Consider the following 25,704-nt stretch of genomic DNA (forward strand, 5'->3'; position numbering starts at 1 on the left):
AATAGGAATCAGATGTGAAGGTCTACAGTCGGGAGATGTACAGAGACAAAGTATTAGTGGTTTCCCAGGGCTGGGGAGTCGAGGTTGGTGTGGGTGCAAAGTCTAATGGGCACAGGATTTCTTTTTGAGGAGATGGAAATGTTCTGAATTAATTGTGGCATGATTGCTTACCTCTGTGACTATACTAAAACCCATTAAACTGCACATATTGAATGGGTGAATTTTATCCCAGTAAAGCTGTTACTTTTTTAAAATGCCCATGCCTGAGCCCCACCCATGACAATTAAATCGGAATTGTTGCAGGTGGAATTTAGCATCAGGTATTTTGTGTGTTTTTCTAGTTAAGCTTTTAATATAGAACCATGGTGAGAACTACTGGCTTAGACTAGCCACCAAGAGCCCTCTCAGTGTCAGATGCCGTAGACCCGTGTGTCTGGACTCTTGTGCCTGTCCCAGGAGCAAGCTGACTGAAAAGCACAAGGGAAGGAGCTGGCGGTCACCCCTCCACTCACACCTCAGTGATGGTCATGATTAATTGCCCTGGCTCTCATCTCTAAATGGGTAGGAACCCAGAAACCCCGATTTCCCTGCAACCAGGAGAAAGAATGAATACTTTTTAAGTCCCAAGCAGATCCTAACATAAGAGAAATTGCTGCATATATTCACCTTGATTGCAAAGACCACCCAAGAACCATTGCCCCCAACTTACTCCCAGAAGATTGCAGGGAGCTCAGCCTCACCTCGCCAGGCAAGAGCATTGCAAAGTTCTCAAGGGTAGAAAAACAGTAGGCAAAAGAAGCAAATAAAAAATCCTTGATTAGCCCTGGCCGGTTTTGCTCAGCGGTTAGAGCGTCGGCCTGCAGTCTGGAGAGACCCGGGTTCGGTTCCCGCTAAGGGCATGTACCTCGGTTGCAGTTTGTCCCCGGCCCTGGTTGGTCGTGCGGGTGGCAGCCACTCGATGTGTCCCTTTCACGTCGATGTTTCTCTCTCTCTCTTCCTCTTTCTCCCTCCCACTCTATCTGTACAAAAAATGGAAAAATGTCCTCGGGTGAGGATAAAAATAAAAAAAAATCCTTGATTATAATTCCTAAAGGAGGCAACTTTCCAAAGAGGAGCAGTTACTTACCGCATATGAAAAATAGCTGCTCCCACGATAGTGCGTGATGACACGCACACGCACGAAAACCAGAAGAGGGCAGACGGTGGTGAGTTTCAGCAGGTTCCCGGACAAAAGTAGTACTGTGATCTAGGTAACTGGACTGTGGTATTCCTTCCTGTTTACAAGGGTTTAGCCAAGATCATTTCAAAAAAACCGTTTCTGCAAACCTGCTGGAGCACCCGTCGGAACGGAGCCACCCCCATTATTTTTGACACAGACAGATTAGACAGGTGTGAGAGTGGTGAAGGCTGAGCAGCCGGAAAGAGCGGAAGTGGCAAGTGGAAGTGTCATTGTTGCATCTCATGGGAAGGAGTCAGTGTTACCCTGCATCTAGGGAAGGAGACCTGACCATTCGCTGTGTAACCTTCATCAGTTTAGACTCTGACAGATAATGGCTGTGTGATCTTTACAGGTCACCTCGACCTGCACAACAGGACGAATCAATCCCTGTGCCAAAACTTGACTCCATTTCCAGTAGCACTGAAGACGGTCAGACATCATTACTAGGTCTTGTGAGAGTCAGGGTCTAACATGGAAAACAGAAACCACTTCTAGTATTTACCTAGAGAGAATTCAATGTAGGGAATTGGTTACATGGGTTCATGGGGCCCGAGTGTCATACAGGGGACACTAAGATAACCCCTAGATTAGCAACAGCAGGAAGCCACTCTCCTGTAGCTGGGAGTCCAAAGTGAAGAACGTTTACTGGAGAGGCACCCAGGGGAGGTGGGGTGATGGGAGCTAGATGGAGCCGAGGAGAAGCATCCCTGCTCAGACATCACCCAGGGCAGAGGGAGGGTTAGTGCGCTGTCTTCTCCTTCCCCTGGGCCACCCATGGTCAGTACCCAACTGAGAGCCTAGGGAACAGCCTGCAGGGGCCCCCACCCCATACAGATCAGAGTAGGGGGGGAATAGGATCTTAAGGCAAACGGGCCTAGGACTTTTAGGGTTCACCCCTTTGTTGTTCTGACTCCGTTCTCACTCTTCTACCACATTTTAAAATGTCATACTCCTAGGAGTTCCTGGCTAACTCAGTAGATAGAGCATGAGACTCAAAATATCATACACCTGCTTAAACAAGGTGACAGCTAGTCATCCTCTGGAGGAACTCGCCCTCTGCCCAGCAGGGGGCCAGGCGGCTCCGTCACTGCCTTCCTCTCCAGTCTAGGATCGCCTCTCCTCCGTCTCAGGTCAGCGTGGCTCCTCGTGTCGCTGACCTAAACGGAAAGGACAGTGAATCAGTACCAACCCCTCCCAGGAAGCCATGTGGGGATGCCACCTCACAGCATGGGATGGCTGCCTTGGTCCTCACCCTTCCCCTGCCCTGTTCTGGATCACAGGGGGCTGGCTTCAGGCGGTGTTTCCTGGGCTCCCGGGCGCTCACCTCTCAGCAGTAGGGAGCAGTCGTGGTGACTGGGGGAATGAGAGAGAGCAGGGAGGCTGGTGTGTACATTACGGGACCAGATACAGCGCCGGTCTGCAGACCAGCCACTCAGAGACTGTTTGTGATGTTTCTCAGGCGTGCATTCAGCCTGCTGAAATGCAGATTCTTTTCCTTCCTAAGATTTCAGTAGATAACAGAATTATTTAAAGACTAAATGGAGACAATTTTAGGCATCTTTGGCAAAATTCCCTTAAATGAATCCCTGTCAGATAGACCTCTTGAAAGACTCCGATTGTGTGCTGGAATTAAGTTTAACAGGTTCCACGCTCTCGGCAGAGTTCTCTTAAGTGAAGTCTTGTCAGAAAGATCCTAATTGTGCAGGAAAATGGAGCTTAACAGGTTTCACACCCTCCATTAGTGTCACAGGCCCCTGTGTGGGCATGTTGGCCTACTGGTGGTGACAGGGAGTCTTCACAGGGGACGCAGCGGTCCCCACAGCAAACAGGCTTCATCTGATTTCTGTGCTCGGCTGTCAGGTGCTCTCTGGGCGATCTCTGAGCACCTGTTACTGCACCTAATGATCATCGTTACCCATCGCACTCAAAATATGTGACGTCTTCATTAAATACTGTGCTTTCACAATAAGCAGACGATAAAGAGTAAGAAAGATTCCGATCTAGAAAGAGAAACTACACTGGCCCTGAGGTGGGTGGCCGTCAGCCTGGCAGGGAGACCCTCTGCAGTGGGCACCGCCCGGAGCCCAGGCCAGACCAGGCTGCAGACCAAGCCCCCGTTGCCTCCCAGTCGGTGCAAGTGGCTATAACACCCACACCCTCTGTTCTCCCTGGCGGAGTTCTTCATGTGTCCATGCGAAAGGTTTTCTCATCTGTGGTAGGGTTTCCAATTTTTGTTGTTTTTTGTTTTTTTCTTTACCGATTTTTGAGAGAGGGGAAGGGAAAGGGAGAGAGAGAGAGAAATGTCGATGAGAGAGAACATCGATTGCCGCCTCCTGCATGCCCCCCACTGGAGACCCAGCCCACAACCTGGGCATGTGCCCTGACTGGGAATTGAACCGGTGACCTCTTGGTGCATGGGTCAACACTCAAACACTGAGCCACACCGGCTGGGCCAATTTTTGTTTTTAATTGCAAAGTAAACATGTTCTTTGGAAAAAAATGTGGAAAATATGGAGAAGCACCAAGAAAAATGATCCGGTCACTCAGTTAACATTTTGGTATCTAGACATTCAATCTTTTTTCAGTTCATATAAATATGTAATTCTTCTTTTTAACTATTATATAGTCCAGTTTCCTAAGAGCTTATTTTATTCAGCTGCGTATCGTGGCTAAAAATAAGCTATATGCAACATTTTTCGATGTTATCAAGTATTTTCTACTATAATTTTCTAGTATAATTTCTGATAGCTGCATACTTTTCCATAGTGTGGATATACCATCATGTATTTAATAAATTAGAAAGTTTAGACAAAAATCTGCAGTCTAGCAGCTACAGCCATACCCTTAAGGTTTTTGTAACACAAAAACCATCCACCAAGCTCTTTGACACCAAGTCCTCAAAGGAGTGATTTTTTGTGTGTGCGAAGTGGTTGTAGCTGTCAATCATTTCCTCTCGCCGCCATGGCGTCTGTGCGCTCTCCAGGTTGCTGGGGTGATTATGAATTCCTGTCAAATGAGATGTCTACTATGTATTCAACACGAGGAGTGTGTATCTTTCTCAGTCTCTTGCTCTCCCTTCGGAGGAGGCGAAGCGAATCTCGGTGAGCCGGAGGGAAACAGGACGGGCATCGGGCGGGGGAACACGCCGCAGACATCCCCAGGGCCCTCGGATCCCCACACAGGCAGCTTAGACGTCTACAGAAATACATTTGTCTTGACTGTCACATCCCACCCAGGGTTACACCTCCACGCTTAAAGATGGCTCCGAGCCTGCTTTTCCAAGCTGCTTGCCTCCCCTGTTGCTTTTTAACCACCTAGCTCAGAGGCATTTTTGGTGTTATATCTATCAAAGATGATTAAGGGGCTGCGAGAGCTGATGTATAAGGACAGATTAAGAAAACTAAGTGTTTACAGCTTGACTGAGTGACAGCCAGGGGGAAGATATTATAACTGTCTGCTGGGCTCAAATCATGGAGGAGACTTTGTTTTGCTTTTCCCAGTAACTTGATTTTAGGAATATCTAATTCAGAGAAAGTTTTCCAAGGATGACATCACTTAATGCTAATTAGATCATTGTGTCCATTAGAAATTACGTTTAGCTGCTAGAAGCAGAAACTTGGAATAGCAATGGCTTAAACAAACAAGGTTTCATTTTCTCTCCTATAAGATGAAGCCCAGAGTGGATTGTCTGGGGCTGCATTGCAGCTCCATGATGTCTCCGGTGCCCCTAGCCCTCTTGTCTTTGGCTCCATTATCCTCCGCATTATTTTCATGCTCAAGGTCACCTGATGCCATGGCTGTGGTCCAGGAGGAAGGGAGGCAAGCGAGGTCCTTTTAAGACTGTTTGGAAGAGCCATCTTGGAAGCATATGTACTGACTTCAGTTGTTATTCCATTGACCACCACATCTGCAGGAGGGGCTGGGGAATCGAGTGGGGGTTGTTTTACTTTGTTGTTTAGATTGGGTACATGCTGACACCAACAATGTCAAGGTCCTTTCCTGAGAAGGCATGAGATAATGGCTCCTGGAGAGCCAACCAGTGGTTTCTGCCATAATCATTTACCTCTTGAAGATTTTGAGAAAAGTCTGGACCCTGAAACACAGTGACATGTGCTATGATATTACAAAGTTCCACTTGAAGTCTAATTTATTTACTACTGATCACTCTTAGCTATTTCTATTTATTCATCACAGCGTCCCTTGCGGTTACACTACATAAACCAACCATTTCAACAGACCTAAGAATAATAATAGCTAGAGTGTGTTAACTTTCACCAAGCTCCAGGCACTGTGGTATGCCCTGAAGAATATCATCTGAACGCTTTGCTTCAAAGTTATGGACAAGGGTATATATGAAAGAGACACTCACTAGAGTTGCTGATCATTGAAGCCGAGCAGTGGCTGCATGGGGATTTATTCCCCTCTTCTCTCTACTTTTACATGTATTAAAATTTTCCCAATAAAGACTTTAAGTGTCACCTCATCTGCTTCTTAAAATATCTCAAAGCAGGCCAGTGCCACCCCCCAGCTGAGAATGCTCAGGGAGCTTCAGCAGCATCATACAGCAAGTAAGTGGCCGGCTCAGGATCCAGGCCCCGGTTTGCCTGACTCCGAAGTCTGTGCTCCAGCCCTTACTACTCAAAGGAAGCATGTTTCCCAGGCAAGGAGCCAGAAACCAGTTTGAAATGCAGACTTTCGGGTCCCACCCAGGATCTTTTACAAGACCCCCAAGTCAGATTTCCATGTGCGTGCTAGTTTCCACGCTCCATCCTCCGCACTCTGCTGCCTTGGTAGCTGACTTAGCCCACACAGCCCATTATGGCTTCTCCTTCAAATGCAGCCTTCTGTTGAGTGAAGCCTAATCATGAGTCCCTGTTGGTAGCATCAACATTGTTAATAAGCATTCGCTCCACCGCAGCTCTTTCTTCCAACCCCGGGCGTCTGCTGTAGTGCTGGGCCAATGAAGAGCGCTCTGAATGGATGGCAGCCCTCGGTAATCACCGCCTGCTTGAAACCGAATTTGGTCTGTTCTACTTAAATCAAGTGCAGCTTCTGCTCACTTGAGGTGTTTGAGCTTAGAAAGCCTTGGAGAGACTTCAGTGGGAAAGCCCAGGGGCCTGTCCCCACTTCCACCAGCACGACTCTGCTTCCCCGTCTGTGCAGAGCTTTCCCAGAGACTCGGTTTTTCTCCCTAACATCCCCGGACATCTTTTACCATGTCAGTCCTCCCTCTCTCTGGAAGAAAGAGAGCTGTAGGAATTGGACAACCTGAGTCCCAGCTCTGCCACTGTGTGTCCTGTGGGCAAAGTAGTTAACCTTCCAAGTCTTCATTTCTTCTTGTGTGTAGTGGCCGTGCCATTGGGCTCCTTCCAGCTCATCCTTCTGCACCCCACGTGGTGTGATTTCTCAGCCCTCCGAAGACATTATGCAGACAGTGGACTCTGCGTGAAATCCACCTATCTTTCTTCAGTCAGTAGAAGGATCCTGGCATTGATTTTTACTAGGTTTTCTTTCCAAATAATGAGGACCTTAATGCTTCCTAGTTTACTTGCCCCAGATCCTTTTTCGAATAAGCAAATAAGTGAATGAATGAAGCCTGCCATCCGTCTCAACTATAATCTGCTCCTGAAAGAGGCTGGGCCATTTTTGTTTTTGAACATTTCAGAACATTTTCTGGCTGCCAAATTGATTTGGTGGTTTTATTTATTTCAACAACGTTCAAACAGTCTATATATTTAACACCCTCAGCTGTTGGTCGATTCCCACAGCAAGAAAAAAGAGAAAACCCTAAGAAAGCAGGAACCCCAGCTCTCCCTAGGGACCAGCACTGTATAGGTCAGGTCCACACTGGTTGCTGGCAAAGGTACAAGCATCAGGTCACTTGCTGCTTCTTCCAAGAACTCGCTTTCTCCTACCAGAGTAATTTTAAGCAGGTATATGATCGTTTTCTCATCAAATTAAACCTAGGAAAAATAGTGTGCTGTAATACAGTGATTTTAATAACCATTGTGCTAGTCATACCTTAAAAAGTATCGCCCAGTCTTTTCGGTGCTGCATGTGAAGTCCTTGTGTTTGCTTTGCAGGGCGGCCTTTGGCAAGGAGTCAGAAGTTCTCATTGGGAACCTGGGGGATAAATTAATCCCTCCACAAGACATCCTGCGTGACGTCAGTGACCTCAAAGCCTTGGCCAACATGCACGAAAGCCTGGAATGGTTAGCGGGCCGGACAAAGTCAGCTTTCTCCAACCTTTCCACGGCTCAGAGTAAGTAACTAGTTGGAGGACAGCTGAGGAGCTAGACGAATCCTTTCTTTAGAAATGTGTGTCACCATATGGGGACGTGCCCAAGTTGTCCGAAGATCTGTGCCAGGAATCTGCTTGTGCTGAGCCTCTGGCACTCTGTGATTCCACCAAAGGAAGGGATCTCGGCTTCCCTGCGTGGGGCGTGGGAGGCCGAACACAGTCCATGTTCACATCGCTCGATATTAAGGTTAGAAACAAAATCGTGGAAGGTGGAACCCCTGTGTCCCAAGAACAAAAAGCAATTCCTTTTGTCCTCCCCACAGCTTCTCAAGGGTAGGAACCGGATCTCAGAGCTCAGAGCAAGCCAGGGCTGACGTTTTCATTTGAACTGATACAAAGTTAATGAAAAAGTGTCTACAGGAGAATAATAGAAGTGATTAAGGTGCTAGAAAATAGAGATTATGAGAAAAACAATTATTCTGGAAAAGAGATGGTTGAGAGATACCTTAATTATAGATTTCAAGGAAATTAAGGAACAGGGTATGAAATAAAAATGTGAAACTTCTTTTTCTATCAAGAACCAATGACTCAGAGAAAAATAATGTGAAAACTTTGGGGGCACATAAACTTTATTCAATAACTATAAAATAAATGCTTTTTAAAGGCATTGGTTCAGAAGTATGTATCAGGCAGTTATAATAGAGGCAAGAAAAAATTATATATGAAAAAGGAATAAAGGAGATGGCAGCTTTGGAGGCATAAATAAAGAGACAGAAATGGTAAGAAAAAGCAAAATAACAGCAAGAACATGAAAGAAACAAAATCTGCTCTGAACTTAGCATTAGAGTTAACAATTCGAAGATTATTGGAAAGAAAATGCTTACATTATTTGGAATGTAACCTTAGAGTAAGTTATTATCATTGTCTTTTGGAAAGTTATTATCACTTGATTAACAGTGGTTTCCAGCATAGAGGTGGAGGAAGTGTAGATGAAATTCACAGGGGTAAATTATTCTGCAAATCAGGCCCCATAAGGCAGAGTCGAGGGCCCTTGAATGCTCGCTGCTTAGGATCTCATACTGTGTATCTATCCTGAAGGTCAAGGGAAGGAGGGAGCACTTTTGAATGAGATTGTATATATACTCTGTTTTAGAAATCTTCTTAAAATATTAGCTTTTATTTATACTTTTATTTTTAAATTTTTATTATTTAAAATATTATTTTTAATCTGTTCATAAACTATATATGTTTATTCCCAGAATCTATAAAAATACAAAATATATATACCTGTTAAGGATAGTTTGGACCAGTTTTGGATCTGAGCAGACTCAGATAAATAGGTCTTCTGTTGGACCCTCAACTCCATCGTCCCGTCGTATCTGACATGTCACAAGCAGCAATCTAAATTACCCATTTACCTCCCAGTGCCACCCCACTTGACCAAAAAAAAAAAAAAAAAAAATCGGAAATAGTGAATTTCCATTTTGCTAGCTGCAGAATAGACAGCTCTGTAAAGGGACCAGATGCCTCTTTTTCTGATTTCCTTTCATCCTTGCAAATGCAGGAATGCTTGGGTAGGTGTCAGTGATCACTGGGCGGTGTCCTTTCACTGGGGGGCCCTTCAGCAGCTAACGTTTAGTCATGCTGTGTGTTCTTTCCGGGGGCACGGTATTCCAGATTTCTGTTCTGCCCATTCTGAGAGCTTCCACAAGGCAAGATAGGCCACACGCTCCGTCCGCAGCAAGCCATTGAGGGTCGCACGCAGGCCCACCCACGGCTGCTGTTTTCAGAGAGGGAGAGAAGCTCTCGGAATTATGCTCAACTTGGTAATTGCACAATTTAGCTGTTGGTCATGTCACCAAGGGGACTCAGTGCAGTTGCTGTCTAGTTCATGTCCTTAATCATCTCTGTTATTCTGACAAAGGTCTCTTCTATGCCCACTAGTGCTTTGTCTCCTGTGCTCAGTCCCACTTTATGATGTGTGTTGTACCCTCTCAGTTCCTCTCTGGGTGATCATTCCACCCAGTGAGTGATTTAAGTGACTGTCAGCATCTTGACGGTCAGTGCAAAACCCCAGTGAACTGTAGTCACTACTGGTGTTTCTTTGTTAAAACAAAGCAGCCATCAGAGCCCTTGGTGTGGCTCAGTGGTAGAGCGTCGACCCATGCACCAAGAAGTCGCCTTTCGATTCCCGGTCAGAGCACATGCCCAGGTTGTGGGCCCGATCCCCAGTGGGGGGCATGCAGGAGGTGGCCAATCGATATTCTCTCTCATCGATGTTTCTGTCTCTCTCCCCCTCCCTTCCTCTCTCTCTAAAATCAATAAAGAAAACAACAACAACAAAAACAAAGCAGCCATCGAACCCGGCTTTCTCTGTCACCAGCAAGCCGAGCTCACCCACACTGGTCTGCTCTTTGAATTCCCAGGAGAGGTGTCCATGGATGTTTATAATTTGAACAGAGCAGGGAATTCTCAGATAGTGGATTGCTTGGACTGCTCCATGACAGTCACTCTAGAAAGGGAATAAGGGACAGCTCTTTGTTATTCTTTCGAAAAGTGAACCTGCTAATCTCCACAAGAGTTTTTTCAAGTCTGGAGACTAGGTAGCAGGAAGGAAATGCTAGCTTTTTGTCCAGCACTCTTGATACTCAGGATGGGAAGAAAACAAGACAAGAACATTACGGGTTTAGTTCTCGTTCCATATTCTGTTAACTGCTGGGTATGGTCAGTGCCGTGCTTTATTATAAGTAAGAAGCTATTCATGGAATGGAGTGGGGGAAGGGAGCAGAAAATTCTTTTCATAGCAGAATAACTCTTCACATATTATAGCAAGATTCTCATCCACCTGAAGCATTGGTCATACTGAAGAGTATTGCATTTTTCTGTCTCTCTTAGTATTTGCCTAAATATCCCTCTGTCTTCTTTCCATTTAAAAGGGTCTCCTCACCTCTTGTAGATTCTGACTGCGCCGCAGGCACTACTCCTACTTGTGTCCTACCACAGGCCGTGGTTCCTGCTCCATTTCTTCTGGTGTCTCCCCTCTCGAACTTCCATAAGCCTGTTCTACTTACAATTCTTTCCATTGAAAGCCACAGAGCAGTTGAAGGAAAGAATGCATTGATTTGTAAAACTGGTACATCAGAAGGCTTCAGGTGTGGCTGGATCCAGAGGTTCACAAGATGTCACAGATATGTTTTCACACCTGTCCATTCTCTCTCCCTTTCTCTGTCTCTTGGTATTTTCTCTTTATTGCTTTCCATCTCAGATGGGTGCTTTCCAGATGACAACATCCTTGACCATCAGCAGCCCCAGGATTGTTTGATCCCAAACTAAAAGAGCTTTTTTGCCAAAAGCTCCAGAAATGGTCCCAGAGAAGACTTGGATTGACTCAGCCTGACCTTCTCTCACGTGGGTCCCTCTGGTTCTCTTTGTATCTGCCTTTTCTGATGCTTCCTGCCCGTCCACAGTTCAGTCTGTCTCCTACGCCCACTTACAGAATCCTTTATGTTCAGGATCTGTTTCAACAAACATGCTTTCAGTGCTAGGAAGTGGAACAGAGTCATATCAAGGGTTGGCAGTCAGGATCTAGGTTTATGTGCTTCATCCCTTTCCTCCCTTCCCTCCAACCCCCTGAGACTGGTCAGTCTGTTCCATGCGTCTATGTCTCTGGATCTATTTTGTTTGTCAGTTTACTTTTTTGCTCATTGGTTTTCACATATAAGTAAGATCATGTGGCACTTGCCTTTCTCTGACTGGCTTATTTCACTTATAAATGTATTTTCTTTCCCCCATTGATCACAACAGCCTTGTAGTAAAGGCACATGATGGTGTCTGTCCATTGTAGGTCCTGCTGTTCGTAAGAATCCTCGAGAAGGTCTCTGAGATTCACTGTCACGGTACAGAAATTTCTCAGGAAATGTGACTTACATAAAATTTGTTAGAGTGTATTTTATTTGAACAGTAATGATTTTCTTTTGCATTTTATCCTTTTGTTTTAAGGATGTGTTGCTTTTAAAAATAGACTGCAGAGAAGGGGAACGGGGCTCCGGGCTTCTGTTGTCTGCGCTGCTTTCATAAAAGTCTCCAGGATGAGAGATGCTGAGACTTCCTTGATTATATATTCTGCTCTTTTAAGCAACCTTCCCATCTAGGAAGTTACCTACATTTTATTAAAATCTCTCGGCTTCTGTCTAAACCTCTTTCCTCTGTCCTATTCTTAAGAAATTAAATGTTAAATATCTTCTCTAGAAAATACTTCAGTGGATGTGGAAACGTTTCCCTGGCCTGTACCTGCCCATCTCTGGCCTTAAAGACTTTGCCTCAAGGATCCACTCAACCAGTGTAAAATGACTGCAGCTTCCTTTTGCTTGTTTCTGACTTGGCTGCTCGAGACCCTTCGCCCATCATTGTGCCGCCCTCTCGGTTCCCAAAGCTTCCGGCTATTGATGTAATTCCACACCTCCGTCCACTGACGAATGCTGATACGCTCCTGGGATTGATATTTTTAAATAAAGTTTTTATTTTAGAACAGTTTTAGATTTAGAGTCAAGTTGCATACATAGGTAGTTCAGCATTCTCATGTATCTCGAACCCATTTTTCCCTATTGTTAGTATCTGACATTCATCACAACTGATGAACCAATATTGATACATTATTAACCACAGTCTATACTTGAGTCCTATTTCCTTCGTTTTTATCTAATGTCTTTTTTCTGTCCCAGGGTGGCATCTGGGACATCATCACACATTTAGCCACTGAGCCTCTTTCAGCTTGTCTGCACTGTGACAGTTTCTCGACTCTCCTTGTTTTGATGACCTTGACAGTTTAGAGGAATCCGAGTCAGATATTTTGCAGAATGCCCTTCAGTATGTCTAATCTCTTTTCATGACTAGACTGGGGTCACGGGTTTGGAGAAGGAAACCACGAAAATAAAATGCCATTCTTATCACATCATATCCAGGTTAACTCCTATCCCTGTGACTTATCACTGATGATGCTCTGGGATTGATTTTATGCCTCCAGTTCTTGTAATCCTCTCTAGACAGTTCCTTCTGCATTCTAGATCGGCTTTCTACTTTCCTACCACCAACTGCTTTTGTCGGTTTATCTTCCTAGTGACCATTTTTTTTAACATGACGAATGTATCTATTATAAGCCCAATGTTTGGACAAGAGTGAATCGCTGCCAAAACAAGTTGTTGTCCACCTTAAACAATTATGCAGTTGATATCAATTATAATCTTGCAGGTCCACCAGGCTCTGGGGGCGGAGCTGTTTTCTCCACCCTGAGCCGCTTGCCTAGGGCCTGTAGCTATTTCTTAATTGCCACGTGTGCGAAACGGTCCTTGGTACATGCACACAATTGTATTAATTTCAGACAAAGCCATGCTGAGAATAAAAGGGTTATCTGACTTTTGTTCACTAAAAATGGTCTTATGTCAACCCGTTTTCATTAGGTTCTAATGTGGTTTGGAGTAGCATTTTGCAACTTTGCTTCACCTCGGTTGTATTCAAGGGGGAGCTTTAAAAATACTGCTGCTGGGCTCTGGCCAGTTTGGCTCAGCGGTTAGAGCATCGTCCCATGGACTGAGAGGTCCTGGTTCGATTCCCAGTCAGGGCACATGCCCGGGTTGTGGGCACATCCCCAGTGGGTGGCATGCAGGAGGCAGCCAACCAGTGTTTCTCACATCAGTGTTTCTATCTCTCTCTCCCCCTTACTCTCTAAAAAAAAATCAATAAAAACATATTTGTAAAATATTAAAATAAAAATACTGATGCTGGGGGGCAAGAAGATTGCTGGTGGGCCCACTCCCAGAGATGTTGATGCCCAAGGTGTGGCCTGGGCATCCCCAACCAATCAGATCAAAGGTGGAGAACCACTTTCCTAAAGGACTGGTTCTCGGTCTTGGCTTAGACTAGAATCAGCCACTGAGCTTGCGGTTGGACTCGGGGAGATGCCCAGACTACCATACTTTTTAATACTTCCTCAGGCAATTTCAACAAATAGCCATGGTTGGCATAGAGCACCTCTAAATTTTCTTTAGTTTCTGTAGCTCTTTATATTTGAGAAATCCTTTGTCGTTATTTTGCCAGTTCTTCTGTTCTCAGAAACTTGGGTTTCACGTGACTGCTCGTGTTATGGACGAGAGCACCACGCATAGAGATGTCTTTGATTCTGCATTAGGGTGGAATTCTGCCTAGCAGTTTTCAGTGAGCCAAACTGTCTCCCAAATCTGATTCAGAACAAAAACATTCCTCTTAACTCTTTCCAAGCCAAGTAAGTGAGAAGAGCACAAAGAATCAGTCCCTTTTAACACAGAAGGTTGATCCCCAAACTAAGTGAATGAATGTGGAAGTGTTTTCAAGTCAAGCATATCACTGGCAATAAAGACGGAAAGGGCCCGGGTGTGCCTGTGCACCCCTCGTCGTGGTTGGGTGCCACACCTGGAGACCTTGACGCCGGCCAGGGTGCAACGTTTCCTAGAGGACGGGGCTGCATTCTCCCACGCTAGGGCTCGCTGTCATGGGCTTTGACCACCTTAAGGGTAAATGAAAGAAAGCACGCAGGCGCCCGGCCCCGTTGCCTCGTTGTTTTTCTGCCTTGATACAGATGAGAATACAATGTCACGGGCCAAGGTCTCACGAGACAGTGTCCTGTTTCAGCCTTGCTTTTGTCAATCCATTAAGCTAGGATTTTCCCTGTCATCATTTCATCTGATTATTATTATTATTTTTTTAATCCTCACTCAAGGATATTTTTCCATTTATTTTCAGCTAGAGAGAGAGGAAGGGAGGGGGGGGCCAGAGAGAGAAAGAAACATCGACGTGAGAGAGACACACCGACTGGTTGCCACCCGCACAACCCCAACCAGGGCCAAGACGAACTGCAGCTGAGGTACATGTCCTTGACCAGAATCGAACCTGCGACTCATTGGTCTGCAGGCTGACACTCTAACCTCTGAGCCAAACCGGCCAGGGCTCATCTGATTATTAATTAAAACTCCATGAGTGGTAATTGCTCTCCTGCTTCGGTATTTACAAGTTTCAAATATTTGTAGACTGTTATCAGACAGCTTCCTCCTCAGGCGTTTGTTTAACCTAACTTGACACATTTAATTTCTCCAATCATCCTTCCAAGGTTAGGTTTCCTATGCCGTCCTCGTTTTGTGGCCTATTTGTTGTCATTTTTTAAGGCTGACGCTCATTCTGCGGCTTTACTCGTGCCATCCGTCTTCCTCTGTTGGTGACACCTTCCAACCTCATTGTCATTGGTTAACTTCCTGAACGATAAATTACCACTCGTATTATATCTTGTTCCCACTCTGAATTTGTTTTGATATCATCTAATTGGCACTACTTCTACTTTTGTGTGAACCTTTATCATTTTTTAAAACAATGTTCAAATCTGTTTTTAGGCTGTACCCAATTTCACAACTAATCATGTGTTTTGTAGGAAGAAAAATGCCAAATGATAATTTTATGATGAGCCAATTTTGTTCATTTTTGGTCTCAAGTATCCGGTTGTTATTTTCGAAGGGATTGAAGTGGATCTTAATGAAGGAAGAATTGTGTGGAAAGCCCCTTGCTCAGGGGCTCACCTGGTGGCTCTCAGGCCTCCCCTGAAACCCATGCAGTTCCAGAGTGGAGAGGCTGGCGATTCTCTTTATTTCTGTTTTCTTTTCTTTATTGATTTTAGAGAGAGAGGAAGGGAGAGGGAGAGAGAGAGAGAAACATCGATGAGAGAGAACATCGATGGGCTGCCTCCTGCATGCCCCCCACTGGGGATCAGGCCCACAACCTGGGCATGTCCCTGACCGGGAATCGAACCAGCGACCTCTTGGTGCATGGGTCGATCTCAACCACTGAGCCACACCCGCCGGGTGTGGTGATTATCTTATTTTTAAGGAAAAGCACCTGGACCTCCCTCAGCTCCAGCTCCACATTGATGGACTGTGCACTCCTACTGTTGACGGTCAGCCTGGCTTCTGCTCACCAGGGGTTCCCATGTTCCTTTGCTTTTAGCACTCTTTAAATACTGGTACACGAGGGTTAGTCCCTTTTAGAACATTTTCACTCTTTTTTTCCTCTCTTTCCTCTCATTGAGTATCCTCATATGGCTTCTAAACTGGGGTCGGTTTTGCCTCTCACGAAACATCTTTCTTCTTTTAATTCATAGAGCCTTTGCCCTGCTTCTCCCTTGGTCTAGGAGGCATGGAGCCGCATTGGACTTTGAAGTCAGGCGTCTGTGGGGCAAACAGACAGGTTATTGTATTACCGTAGGACAGTTGCTTAGCCTTTCTGAGCTAAGTAGGTTTGCTGACGTGTTAAATGGAAATAATGATGTACGCTCATTGGGTCGCTGTACCCGTTGAATGAAATGATGACGTTAGAGTTCTTCGCCGCATGGACTCACGGTGGGTACTCAGCTTGGGGTTCTTGGGGTCACCACTAGTCTCATCAGCGGGGCTCTCACTCCTCCCCGAGTACTGGGTCTCCACCTTCCTTCTACCTCTTCAGGCCTCTCTCTGAGTTCAGCTCTTGCGGTTGCCTTTGAAACCCTGTTAACGTCGGTGCTCCTGAATGTTCCCAGCTGTCACTCCACACGAATTCTGGGACGGGCCTGAGGTCTGCGTCCGAGAGGCACCTCTGTTGACAAGTTGCCCATCTGAGAAACCAAAGCTGAGTCTCAAAAGGATACCTTTTTGTTCTTAAAAAAGATACCAGAACCAAAGGCAGCACCCTCCCCACCGGTCAGCTGGTCGTCTGCAGCGTGCCTTGTCCTGTGCCGAGTACTGATTGGAGCAGACCCCACCCCCCGGCCAGGAGGTGCTGATCGTTGTGGCGACAGAAGGCTAGTGCTGTGGGCACTTCCACCTGTAAAGAGTTATGTGGCTGTTTCTTTGAAAATGCCAACATTTTGCCCAGCTGGTGTAGCTCAGTGGTTGAACATCGACCATGCACCAAGAGGTCACTGGTTTGATTCCTGGTCAGGGCACATGCCCAGGTTGTGGGCCCAATCCCCAGTGGGGGACATGCAGGAGGCGGCCAGTCGGTGTTCTCTTTCATCCATGTTTCTATCTCTCTCTCCTTCTCCCTTCCTCTCTCTAAAATCAATAAAGAAAAAAAATTAAAAAGAAAATGTCAACATCATGGATGCTTGAGTGTGGTGGCTGGGAGCTGGCAGCTGAATGTGCTTATGTCTTCAAACAAAACCATAAAATGGTAACAGGAAGAAGAAAGCGGAGTGAAAATCTCTGGGGAAAGGGAGAGGCAGAAGCTGGAAAACAAGGTGTCCCTCAAGCTCCATGCTGAGATTGCAGAGCCAGCCCCAGACGGAGGGAAATGCGGCGACACCGCGCAGCCGCGGGGGCTACCAGGGAAGCAGGTCTTGAACAAGAAATCGGAGGGGTCTGATGCGGCCGCCAAACAGAGAAGCCCCTTTCGGGGAGAAGCAGCGAACGGACAAAGCTGAAGGCACTGGCTGTGCTAGCAACCCTGAGCTCTTGTCTAGAAAAGCCCTCAGATGGTCCTGTGCTTCCGGCTGCAGACCCGCCCACGAACCACGGTGAACCAGGACTCCTTGCTGTGTGTCTTTCTGGGCTCCTTGCTGTGTGTCTTTCTCATTTCTGCACCCTTGAAACCAAGTTGAGGCATGATTCACAGTTCAGCGGGTAGGAGACACCAGTCCTTGGGCGAACAGGAAGAGGTAGAGGGCCGGCCGAAATGTAATGGGAGAGATCTCCAGCACTTGGTGGGATTGGATTTAGAAAAATGTTCTAACGTGGACTGGATGTGCTCGTTCAGACAGTGTGGTTATTAATCAGTAGTGCATAAAGACCCTTTCTAGACCACGGCCCCGGAAAATGAACAGAGGGCGGCGTGTGCGCGGGTGGGCTCCACGTGGAGCAGTCCCGGAGCTGCGTACTGATGGGAACAGCACTCAGCTCTAGACTGCGACTCAGACTTCAAGGACCTTGATCATCATTAATTCTTAATCCCTTATTCTTGCCTCAAGCAGTAGTTGACAGGCCGGCCAGCCATTCTCTTGGTTTTACAAAGCAAGATAATGAAACACAGAAGTTTGGCTGTTTGCCCAAGGTCGCAATGAGACAGTGACAAAATCTGGCCCTGGCCGGGTGGCTCAGTCGGTTGGAGTGCTGTCCCATGCACCAAAAGGTGGTGGGTCTGATTCCCAGTCAAGGCACATGCCTGCATGGTAGAAACATGTCCCGCAGTGAGGATTAAAAAAGAAAAAATGAGTCATTGACAAAATCTAGACTTAAGCTGACTGTTCTGGGAACCCAGACCATAGTGTCCCCATTACTAGTGTGCCTCAGAACACCAAACCAGCGTGCCTCTGTTTCCCCAGAGACACTGCTGTTCTTCAGCCGATCTCCAAAATCACAGCAGCCAGATGAATGCGATGCTGTGTCTTTACAATGAAGGGCATTGAATGCACTTTAAAGGGGGAGAAGGAGGATGTGATCTTGACATTTCTCCCACTTTAAGAAAATGAAGTAGCCCGGCCCGTGTGGCTCAGTGAATTAGCCTCCTCCCATGGACCGAGAGGTCCTGATTCTGTTCCCTGTCAGAGCACAAGCCCGGGTTGCGGGCTCCATCCCCAGTAGGGGGCAGGCAGGAGGCAGCTGATGGATGTTTCACTCTCATTGGTGTTTCTATCTCTTTCCCTTTCTCTCTCTCAAATCGATTAAAATATACTTTTTTTTTTATCCTCACTTGAGGATATTTTTCCATTTATCTTCAGACAGAGTGGGAGGGAGGGAGAGAGGGAGGAAGAGAGAGAGAAAAAGAAAACATCCATGTGAGAGAGACACATTGACTGGTTGCCTCCCACATGACCCCAAACCAGCCAGGGCAAAAATATACTTTTTTTTTTTTTTTTTTAAAGAAACAAGTATGAAAGCTGTGCCCCTCTTTTCCCCAAGGATCTATTTTGGAATCAAATTTTCTAGTCATATATTTAGGGAAAGGTTTTCTTTTATGAACCTAATTTCAATACTGTGATTATATCCAGCATTATAAATTATACAATAAGTCTTCAGGACACAGTGTTGCTTATTAATAGCAGTTAATTCTGTATACTAACATCTTTGAGCTCTGGTTGTTGAATCCTGGGTGGATCTGACTGACTTTCTCAATCAACACCCTAATCTGGTCTTTATGGAAGGGAGAATGATGGCTTTCCTATAAGGCTCGTGGAAAACCTACGTCTTTCTAGAAGCCGAGAATATCTGATCAGATTCTTCAAGGAAGCCAACAATCCTGTAAATGTCAGAAAAAGATGTTACCTCCTGGAAACCCCCCTTTGTCAGATTCATCTGAAGAAGGTACTATGCGTAGGTGACTTTTCAGCAAGTCTGTCAAAAGCTTCCAACCACAGATAAAAATCCAATAACCTTTCATTGCGGCTGTGCCACAATTATCACCCATTTAAAAGCAGTCCCTCTAATAGAGTATTTATCGTGCTGGCCAGTCTCCGCGTTGTTCATTATTCAGTGTTTGCCGAGCTGAGGGCACGTCCCCCGCACCTTCCTTATCTCTGCTTCTTCAGAATTGGATTTTATATTTCCAGCCCAGTCAGATATGACAAGTCATTTTCTCCCCTCTTGTCTTTGAAGAAGCGCAAACTTGATTTCTTCTTTTCAACAATCACCACTTAAAGATTAAAGTTACTGGGGATGTCTGCATTAACTAGCTTTGGGATGTGCAGTGGAGGCCACTGCGTGTTAATTGCAGCTGGGGTTTCCTCTCTCCTCTTTTATTTCCAATGTATGTGTATCCTCTCTCTCTCTGGAACCCCATTCTTCCCAAACACACAGTGCAGGGCGAAGATGAGATATTAGAAGACAAGAGAAGCTATTACCAGAATTATTATATTATAGAGCCTCAGTAATGGTGATGATAAGCTATGTAACCCGGCCTCTGTATACAAAGATGTCTTCATAGGCGACACTTCCTGCAAGGGAAATGATGACCATTAGCCTCCCATCCAGGGGAGAAATGCCAGTTCAAACTATATCTCTTCCCATATTTAGATCATTATTGAGAATTTTAACTGTTGTCTTTAAAAACTCAGCTACTTCTGATCCAAAATGAATTATTTCTGAAAGACATATATACTTCATTCAAGCTTTGACCTGATCTCTAATACATACTGCCAGGTGTTTACCTTTGATTCTAGGTTCTGTCTTGGGTAATCTCATAGAATAGTGCTATTTGCTAATTTTTTATTTTCTTTTTTTTTTAATCCTTACCCAAGGACTTTTTTTTTATCTTCAGATAGAGAGAGAGGAAGAGAGGGAGGAAGAGAGAGAGAGAGAAACATCAATGTGAGAGAGACACATCAAGTGGCTGCCACCCATATGACCCCAACCGGGGCCGGGGACAAACTGCAACTGAGGTACATGCCCTTAGCAGGAACCGAACCCAGGACTCTCTGGTTCACGGGCCGATGCTTTAACCGCCGAGCCAAACTGGCCAGGGCTAATTTTTTATTTTCTAAGACCAAGTCCCGCCTTGGCCAGTTTTGCTCAGTGGTTAGAGTGTTGGCCCCTGGACCAAGAGTTGTGGATTCAATTCCTGGTCAAGGGCACGGTTACCTGGGTTTCAGGTTCGATCCCCAGCTTTAGTTGGAGGTCATGCGGGAGGCAAGCAGTTGACGCATCTCTCTCGCATTGATGTTTCTCTCTCCATCTCTCCCTCACTTCCTTCCACTCTATCTAAAATTCAATGGAAAAATATCCTCCAGTAAGGATTTTTTAAAAAGTTCAAATCCCTTTTCTTTATAATAATAATGAGAAATCCCTGGAAGGTTTAGGTGAGGCAGCCTGAAAAGGGATCAGAATAAAATGGCCACAAGGCCAAACCCCTCACTGGAAGCTCTCTCCTTGGGCCTGGTGAGCACCTGCCCCTTTGCTCCGAGAGAGTCTCCTGCACAATTTTTAGGGACATATAGAACTTCACTCAAGGACTAGGATAACAGCATTGTGATCCGTTATGGTAGTCTTTAAGGAGTGATGTCAGGGTACTGAGAAGCATTGTATGCAGGGGCATTTTCACCAAAATATTAATTTTAAGACTTATGGGTTATTATTATAAGCATCAGAACAGAAGTAACATCAGAGTCTTTATTCAGTAGCTTAATTATAAAAGCCATCCTTTAGGACTGGCTTTATGAAGAAAACTGCTTGTTTAGATTGTACCCAGAGCGATGTTCCAGACCTCTGTCGTTCCTGCTTGTAAAGGAGGGAGTGCGTGTTATTCCTTTAAAGGGACCACAAGCCCAATTAGCACTTTCGCTGAAGCCAACAGCTTTGGGGCTTTTCACAGAAATCTTGCAAATGTGCTAGAGAAACGCCCCCACGAAGGGGTTTGCATATGCTTCGTACCTGCCTGCCTCCTGGAAGCAGCGCGGGGTCACCGCAGACAGATGGCTGCCAAAGCGCCACCAGCAGCCGGAAACTCCTCCACCACCTCCAGGCCCCTCACACCGGTGGGGAGAGGGCTTTCCTGCCTCTCTGTGTCCAGACTTTCTCTCCCCGACTCTGATGATGCGCTCCTGCCTTGTTTCTGTTCCTGGGCCCCAGCGTAGCTCAGTAGATGAGCGAGGGCCGGCCTTGGACGAGGCACTGACCACCGCCGATGGCGTTGTCTGTGTCATAAACCCTCACAGGCTTTGCTTTGAGGATCACGTCAACCAGTGTGTACCCATCAGCTGATACAGTGTAGAGCAGTGATCTCTCCATAGATGGTAGTTTTTCCCTCCGTCTCTTCTCCTTTTTAAAGCTCCCTACCTCATTCTCAGCCATCCTAAGAATATTTGTCTCCCAGCTCTCTTTATTTTACTGCCAGTATTTGCCCACAGTGGTACTCAGTATGAAATGCCCAGGTCTGCCTCTAGTTGACAGTTGGGTCATTCAGCTTAATAATTTAATGTCACTGTGGAGGGATCGTTGACATATTGCATTTGAAATCAGAATCTGAGCCCTTATTGTAACAGCCTTCCAAATTCCACCTGGCCTTCGGACTCAGGAAGTGGGTGAGGTTGTGTTTATTCGGGGCCACAATGAGAGAAACTTAGGTTTAGCCTCCAGCTCTCGTTAAATGGCTTTTCTATAAACTTGAACTTTGTTGTATCAAGAGGTGTGGGAATGAAGAAGCTGCTGCCTTGTGGTTTAGTAAAAAGCATCACAAAAATGACAGACCGTCCAGCTGCACAGCCTCCAGCAGCCCTGGAGCTCTTGGGTCTCTTAACCTCACGGGACTCTGTCTGTACTGAAGCCGACTGATGGACCACGTCTAGTTAAGACTCAGCCAAGCTTCAGCCAGGCCTAGTGCCCAGGGAACAAGTGATGTGCTTGGGGGTGATCCTTCCCTACTGCCTCAGGGGTAATAAAACTACCCAATACCTCCCTTTCTACTTAACATCTCCCCACCCCCGAAGTGCTTATATGGATATCTTTTGATGAACGTTCAAGAGGTTCTGGAGGTCCCAATTCTGCTACGACTTCGTGTTAGCTAGAAATGGAAACTGGCATGTCTTATTTTAAACCATTTTAACCTTTTTATATTCTCCCCCTGCCCCTTTTAAACTTACCTTTATTGTTGAATGTATTACAGATGTCCACCATTTTTGCTCCCATTGACTCCCTCCTCTCCATTCCCATCCCTCTCTTGCCTTCCCCACACTATTGTCTGTGTCCGCTAGTTATGCATATAAGTCTTTGGTTTATCTCTCCCCACCCTCCTCCCCCTTCCCTTTAAGGTTCATCAGTCTAACAACCAATTTGTACTTCTTAATTCCTTCACCTTTTTCACGCATCCCCCAAACTCCCTACCATCTGGCAACCAACAAAAAGTTCTCTGTATCTGTGAGTCTGTTTCTTTTCTGCTTGCTCATTTGGTTTGTAGATTGAATTGTTGATAAATATGTATTTATTGCCATTTTATTCTTCTTCAAGAAGACTCTTCAACATTTCATATAATATTGGTTTGGTGGTGATGAACTCCTTTAGTTTTTTCTTGTCTGGAAAACTCTGTATATGTCCATTGATTCTAAATGATAACTTTGCAGGATAGTGCAATCTTGGTTGTAGGTTCTTGCTTTTCATCACTTTGAATGTTTCTTGCCACTCCCTTCTGGCCTGCAAAGTTTCTTTTGAGAAATTGGCTGGCAGTCTTACGGGAGTTTCCTTGTAGGTAGCTAACTGCTTTTCTCTTGCTACTTTTAAGATTCTGTCTTTGTCTTGAACCTTTCGCATTTTTATTATGTGTGTGTCTTGGTGTCTGTCTCTTCAGGTTCATCTTGTTTGGGACTCTCTGTGCTTCGTGGACTTGCATACCTGTTTTCCTTCACCAAGTTAGGGAAGCTTTCTGTCATCATTTTTTCAAATAGATTTTCACTTTCTTGTTCTCTCTCTTCTTCTTCTGGCACCGCCATAATGCGAATGTTGGTACGCTTGAAGTTGTCCCAGAGGCTCCTTACACTATCCTCATTTACTTTGGATTCTTTTTTCTTTTTTCTCTTCTGAATGGGAGTTTTTTTCTTCTTTATATTCCAAATCGATGATTAGCTTCTTGGTTTCACCTGCTCTACTATTGATACCCTTTATTTCAGTTAGTGCCTCCTTCATTTCTGACTGCTCATTTTTTATGTTGTTGATGTTCTCACTAAGTTCCTTCAAGTTCTCATTAACTTCTTTGATGTTCTCACTAAATTCCTTGAGCATCCTTATAATCAGTGTTTTGAACTCTGCATCTGATTGATTGTTTAGCTCTTTTCTTGGAGTTTTGTTCTGTTCTTTCATTTGGGACATGTTTCTTTGTCTCCTCATTTTGGCTGCTTCCCTGTGTTTGTTTCTATGTATTAGGTAGAGTTACTATGTCTCCTAGGCTTTGTAGGGTGGCTTATTATTGTAGGTGTCCTATAGGGTCCAGTGGCACAGCCTCCCTGATCACCCCAGCTGGGCCCTCAAGGTGCACCCCTCATGTGGATCAGCATCTATCCTTTTGTGTCTCACTTATTTTATTTAGCATGATGTCTTATCCATGTTGTAGCATGTATCATAATTTTCCTATTTAAGGCTGAATTGCATGGATAGACCACATTTTGTTTATCCATTTATTCATCAGTAGACACTTCTACTTTTTAGACATTGTGAATAATGCTGCTAAGAACATAAGTGTACAGATATCTCTTTGAATCCACTTTAAGTACTGTTGGATATATACCCAGAAGTGGAATTATAAAAATGAGTATTCTGAGACCTGATGTACTTTATATGTTTTTCTACTTAATGCCTCCCAACTCCCTAATTGCTTGGATAGATGGTGTCTTCTGATGAGAATTTCAGCATTATTCTCAGATGTGCTAATCATAATGGGAATAATATTATATACCAAGCTCTTGATGTTATTTCATCTCATCTTTACAACCTGTGAGGTTCATTTTCTGGTTGTAAGTGATGGAGTTAATGTGCAAACCATCTCTGAGTGACATCAGGGCTAGTGCTTGTGACACCACATTCTGTCACCTTCAAATGAATCATTATTCCTTACCACCTTATGCAGTAGAAAATAAAGTATTCCAGCTTTGTAGAAATATAATTGACATCTATCATTGCGTAAGTTTAAGGTAAAAAATGTGATGGTTTGATACACATATATATTGCAAAATGTTTACCACCACAAGGTAAACTAACACCTTCTTCACCTCACGTATTTACCATTTTGTTGTTATGGTGGAACATTTAAGATCTACCCTCTTGCCTGGCCAGTGTGGCTCACTGGTTGAGTATTGACCCATGCACCAAGAAGTCGCTGATTTGGTTCCCGGATAGGGCACATGCCCAGGTTGTGGGCCAAATCCCTGGTGGGGGGCATGCAGGAGGTGGCCAATCGATGTTCTCTCATTGATGGTTCTATCTCTCTCTCCCTCCCCCTTCCTCTCTCTCTAAAATCAATAGAAAAAAAGAAATCTACCCTTTTACCAACTTTCAAGTACATTAGATCCCCAGAACTTATAACTCTTATAAGTAGAAGTTTGTACCCTTTGACCAACAGATGTAAGATGTGCCTCATCCCCCAGTCCCTGGCAGCCAGCTTCCTACTCTCCATTTCTGTGAGTTTGGCTTTTTAAAACTCCACACATAATTGAGATCACACAATATGTTTCTTTCTTTGCTGCCTTATTTCACTTAGCATAATGCCTTCAGGTTTCATCCATGTTGGCAGGATTTCCTTCTTTTTATGGCTGAATAATATTTGTGTGTGTGTGTGCACATCACATTTTCTTTTTCTTTTTTTATCCTCACCCGAGGATATTTTTCCATTTTTTGTACAGATAGAGTGGAAGGGAGAGAGAGGAAGGGAGAGAGAGAGAGAAACATCGACGTGAAGGGACACATCGAGTGGCTGCCACCCGCACGACCAACCAGGGCCGGGGACAAACTGCAACCGAAGTACGTGCCCTTAGCGGGAACCGAACCCGGGTCTCTCCGGACCGCAGGCCGACGCTCTAACCGCTGAGCCAAACTGGCCAGGGTTCACATTTTCTTTATTCATGCATAAATGTACACTTAGATTGCTTCCATGCCTTGGCTATTGTAAATAATGCTGCAATGAACATGGCTGTGTATTTCCTTAAATTAGTGACTTCATTCCCTTTAGATCAACACGTAGGAGTGGGATTGCTGGATCACATGGTAGTTCTATTTTTAATTTTTTGTGAAACTCCATAGTGGCTTTTTCAATTTATATTCCCATCAGCACTGTACAAGGGTTTCCTTTTCTTGTCAGCACTTCCTATTTTTTTAAATCTTTTTTTATAATACCCATTCTAACAGATGTGAGATGGTGTCTCTTTGTGGTTTTGATTTGTATTTACCTGATGATTAGTAATGTTGAGCACCTTTACTTGTACTTTTTGCCATTTGTATGTCTTCTTTGGAAATACATATATATTCAGGTCCTTTGCCTTTTTAATTATTGGATTTTTTTAAGCTATTGCATTGTATGTTTCTTATATATTTTGGATATTGATCCTTTATCAGGTATATGGTTTGCAAATATTTTTTCCCATTCCATAGGTTGCCTTTCCTTTGAGTTATTTCTTTAGCTGTGGAGAAACATTTTAGTCTAATGTAGTCCCACATATTTATTGTTGGTTTTGGTGTCATATCCAAAAGAAAATCTTTGCCAACACCAGTGTCATGAAGCTTATTTC

At 44.8% G+C, this 25,704-nt stretch overlaps 1 protein-coding gene across 4 annotated transcripts in view; it reads left to right on the forward strand.

Moving 5' to 3' along the window:
• EXOC4 (exocyst complex component 4) overlaps positions 1 to 25,704 on the forward strand; it is a 761,664-nt gene that overhangs the window by 642,724 nt on the left and 93,236 nt on the right. For 2 of the 4 annotated variants that reach the window (XM_036247077.1, XM_036247080.1), the window contains exon 14: positions 7,303 to 7,481. In XM_036247077.1, coding sequence (XP_036102970.1) covers positions 7,303 to 7,481 — 179 coding nt within the window. Of the gene's footprint in view, positions 1 to 7,302; positions 7,482 to 10,725; positions 10,828 to 11,708; positions 11,778 to 25,704 lie in introns of those variants that run through there. The other 2 variants (XM_036247079.1, XM_036247078.1) reach the window with 2 other exon arrangements.

This window comes from Molossus molossus, unplaced genomic scaffold (assembly GCF_014108415.1).
Source record: "Molossus molossus isolate mMolMol1 unplaced genomic scaffold, mMolMol1.p scaffold_m16_p_7, whole genome shotgun sequence".
Taxonomy (NCBI): domain Eukaryota; kingdom Metazoa; phylum Chordata; class Mammalia; order Chiroptera; family Molossidae; genus Molossus; species Molossus molossus.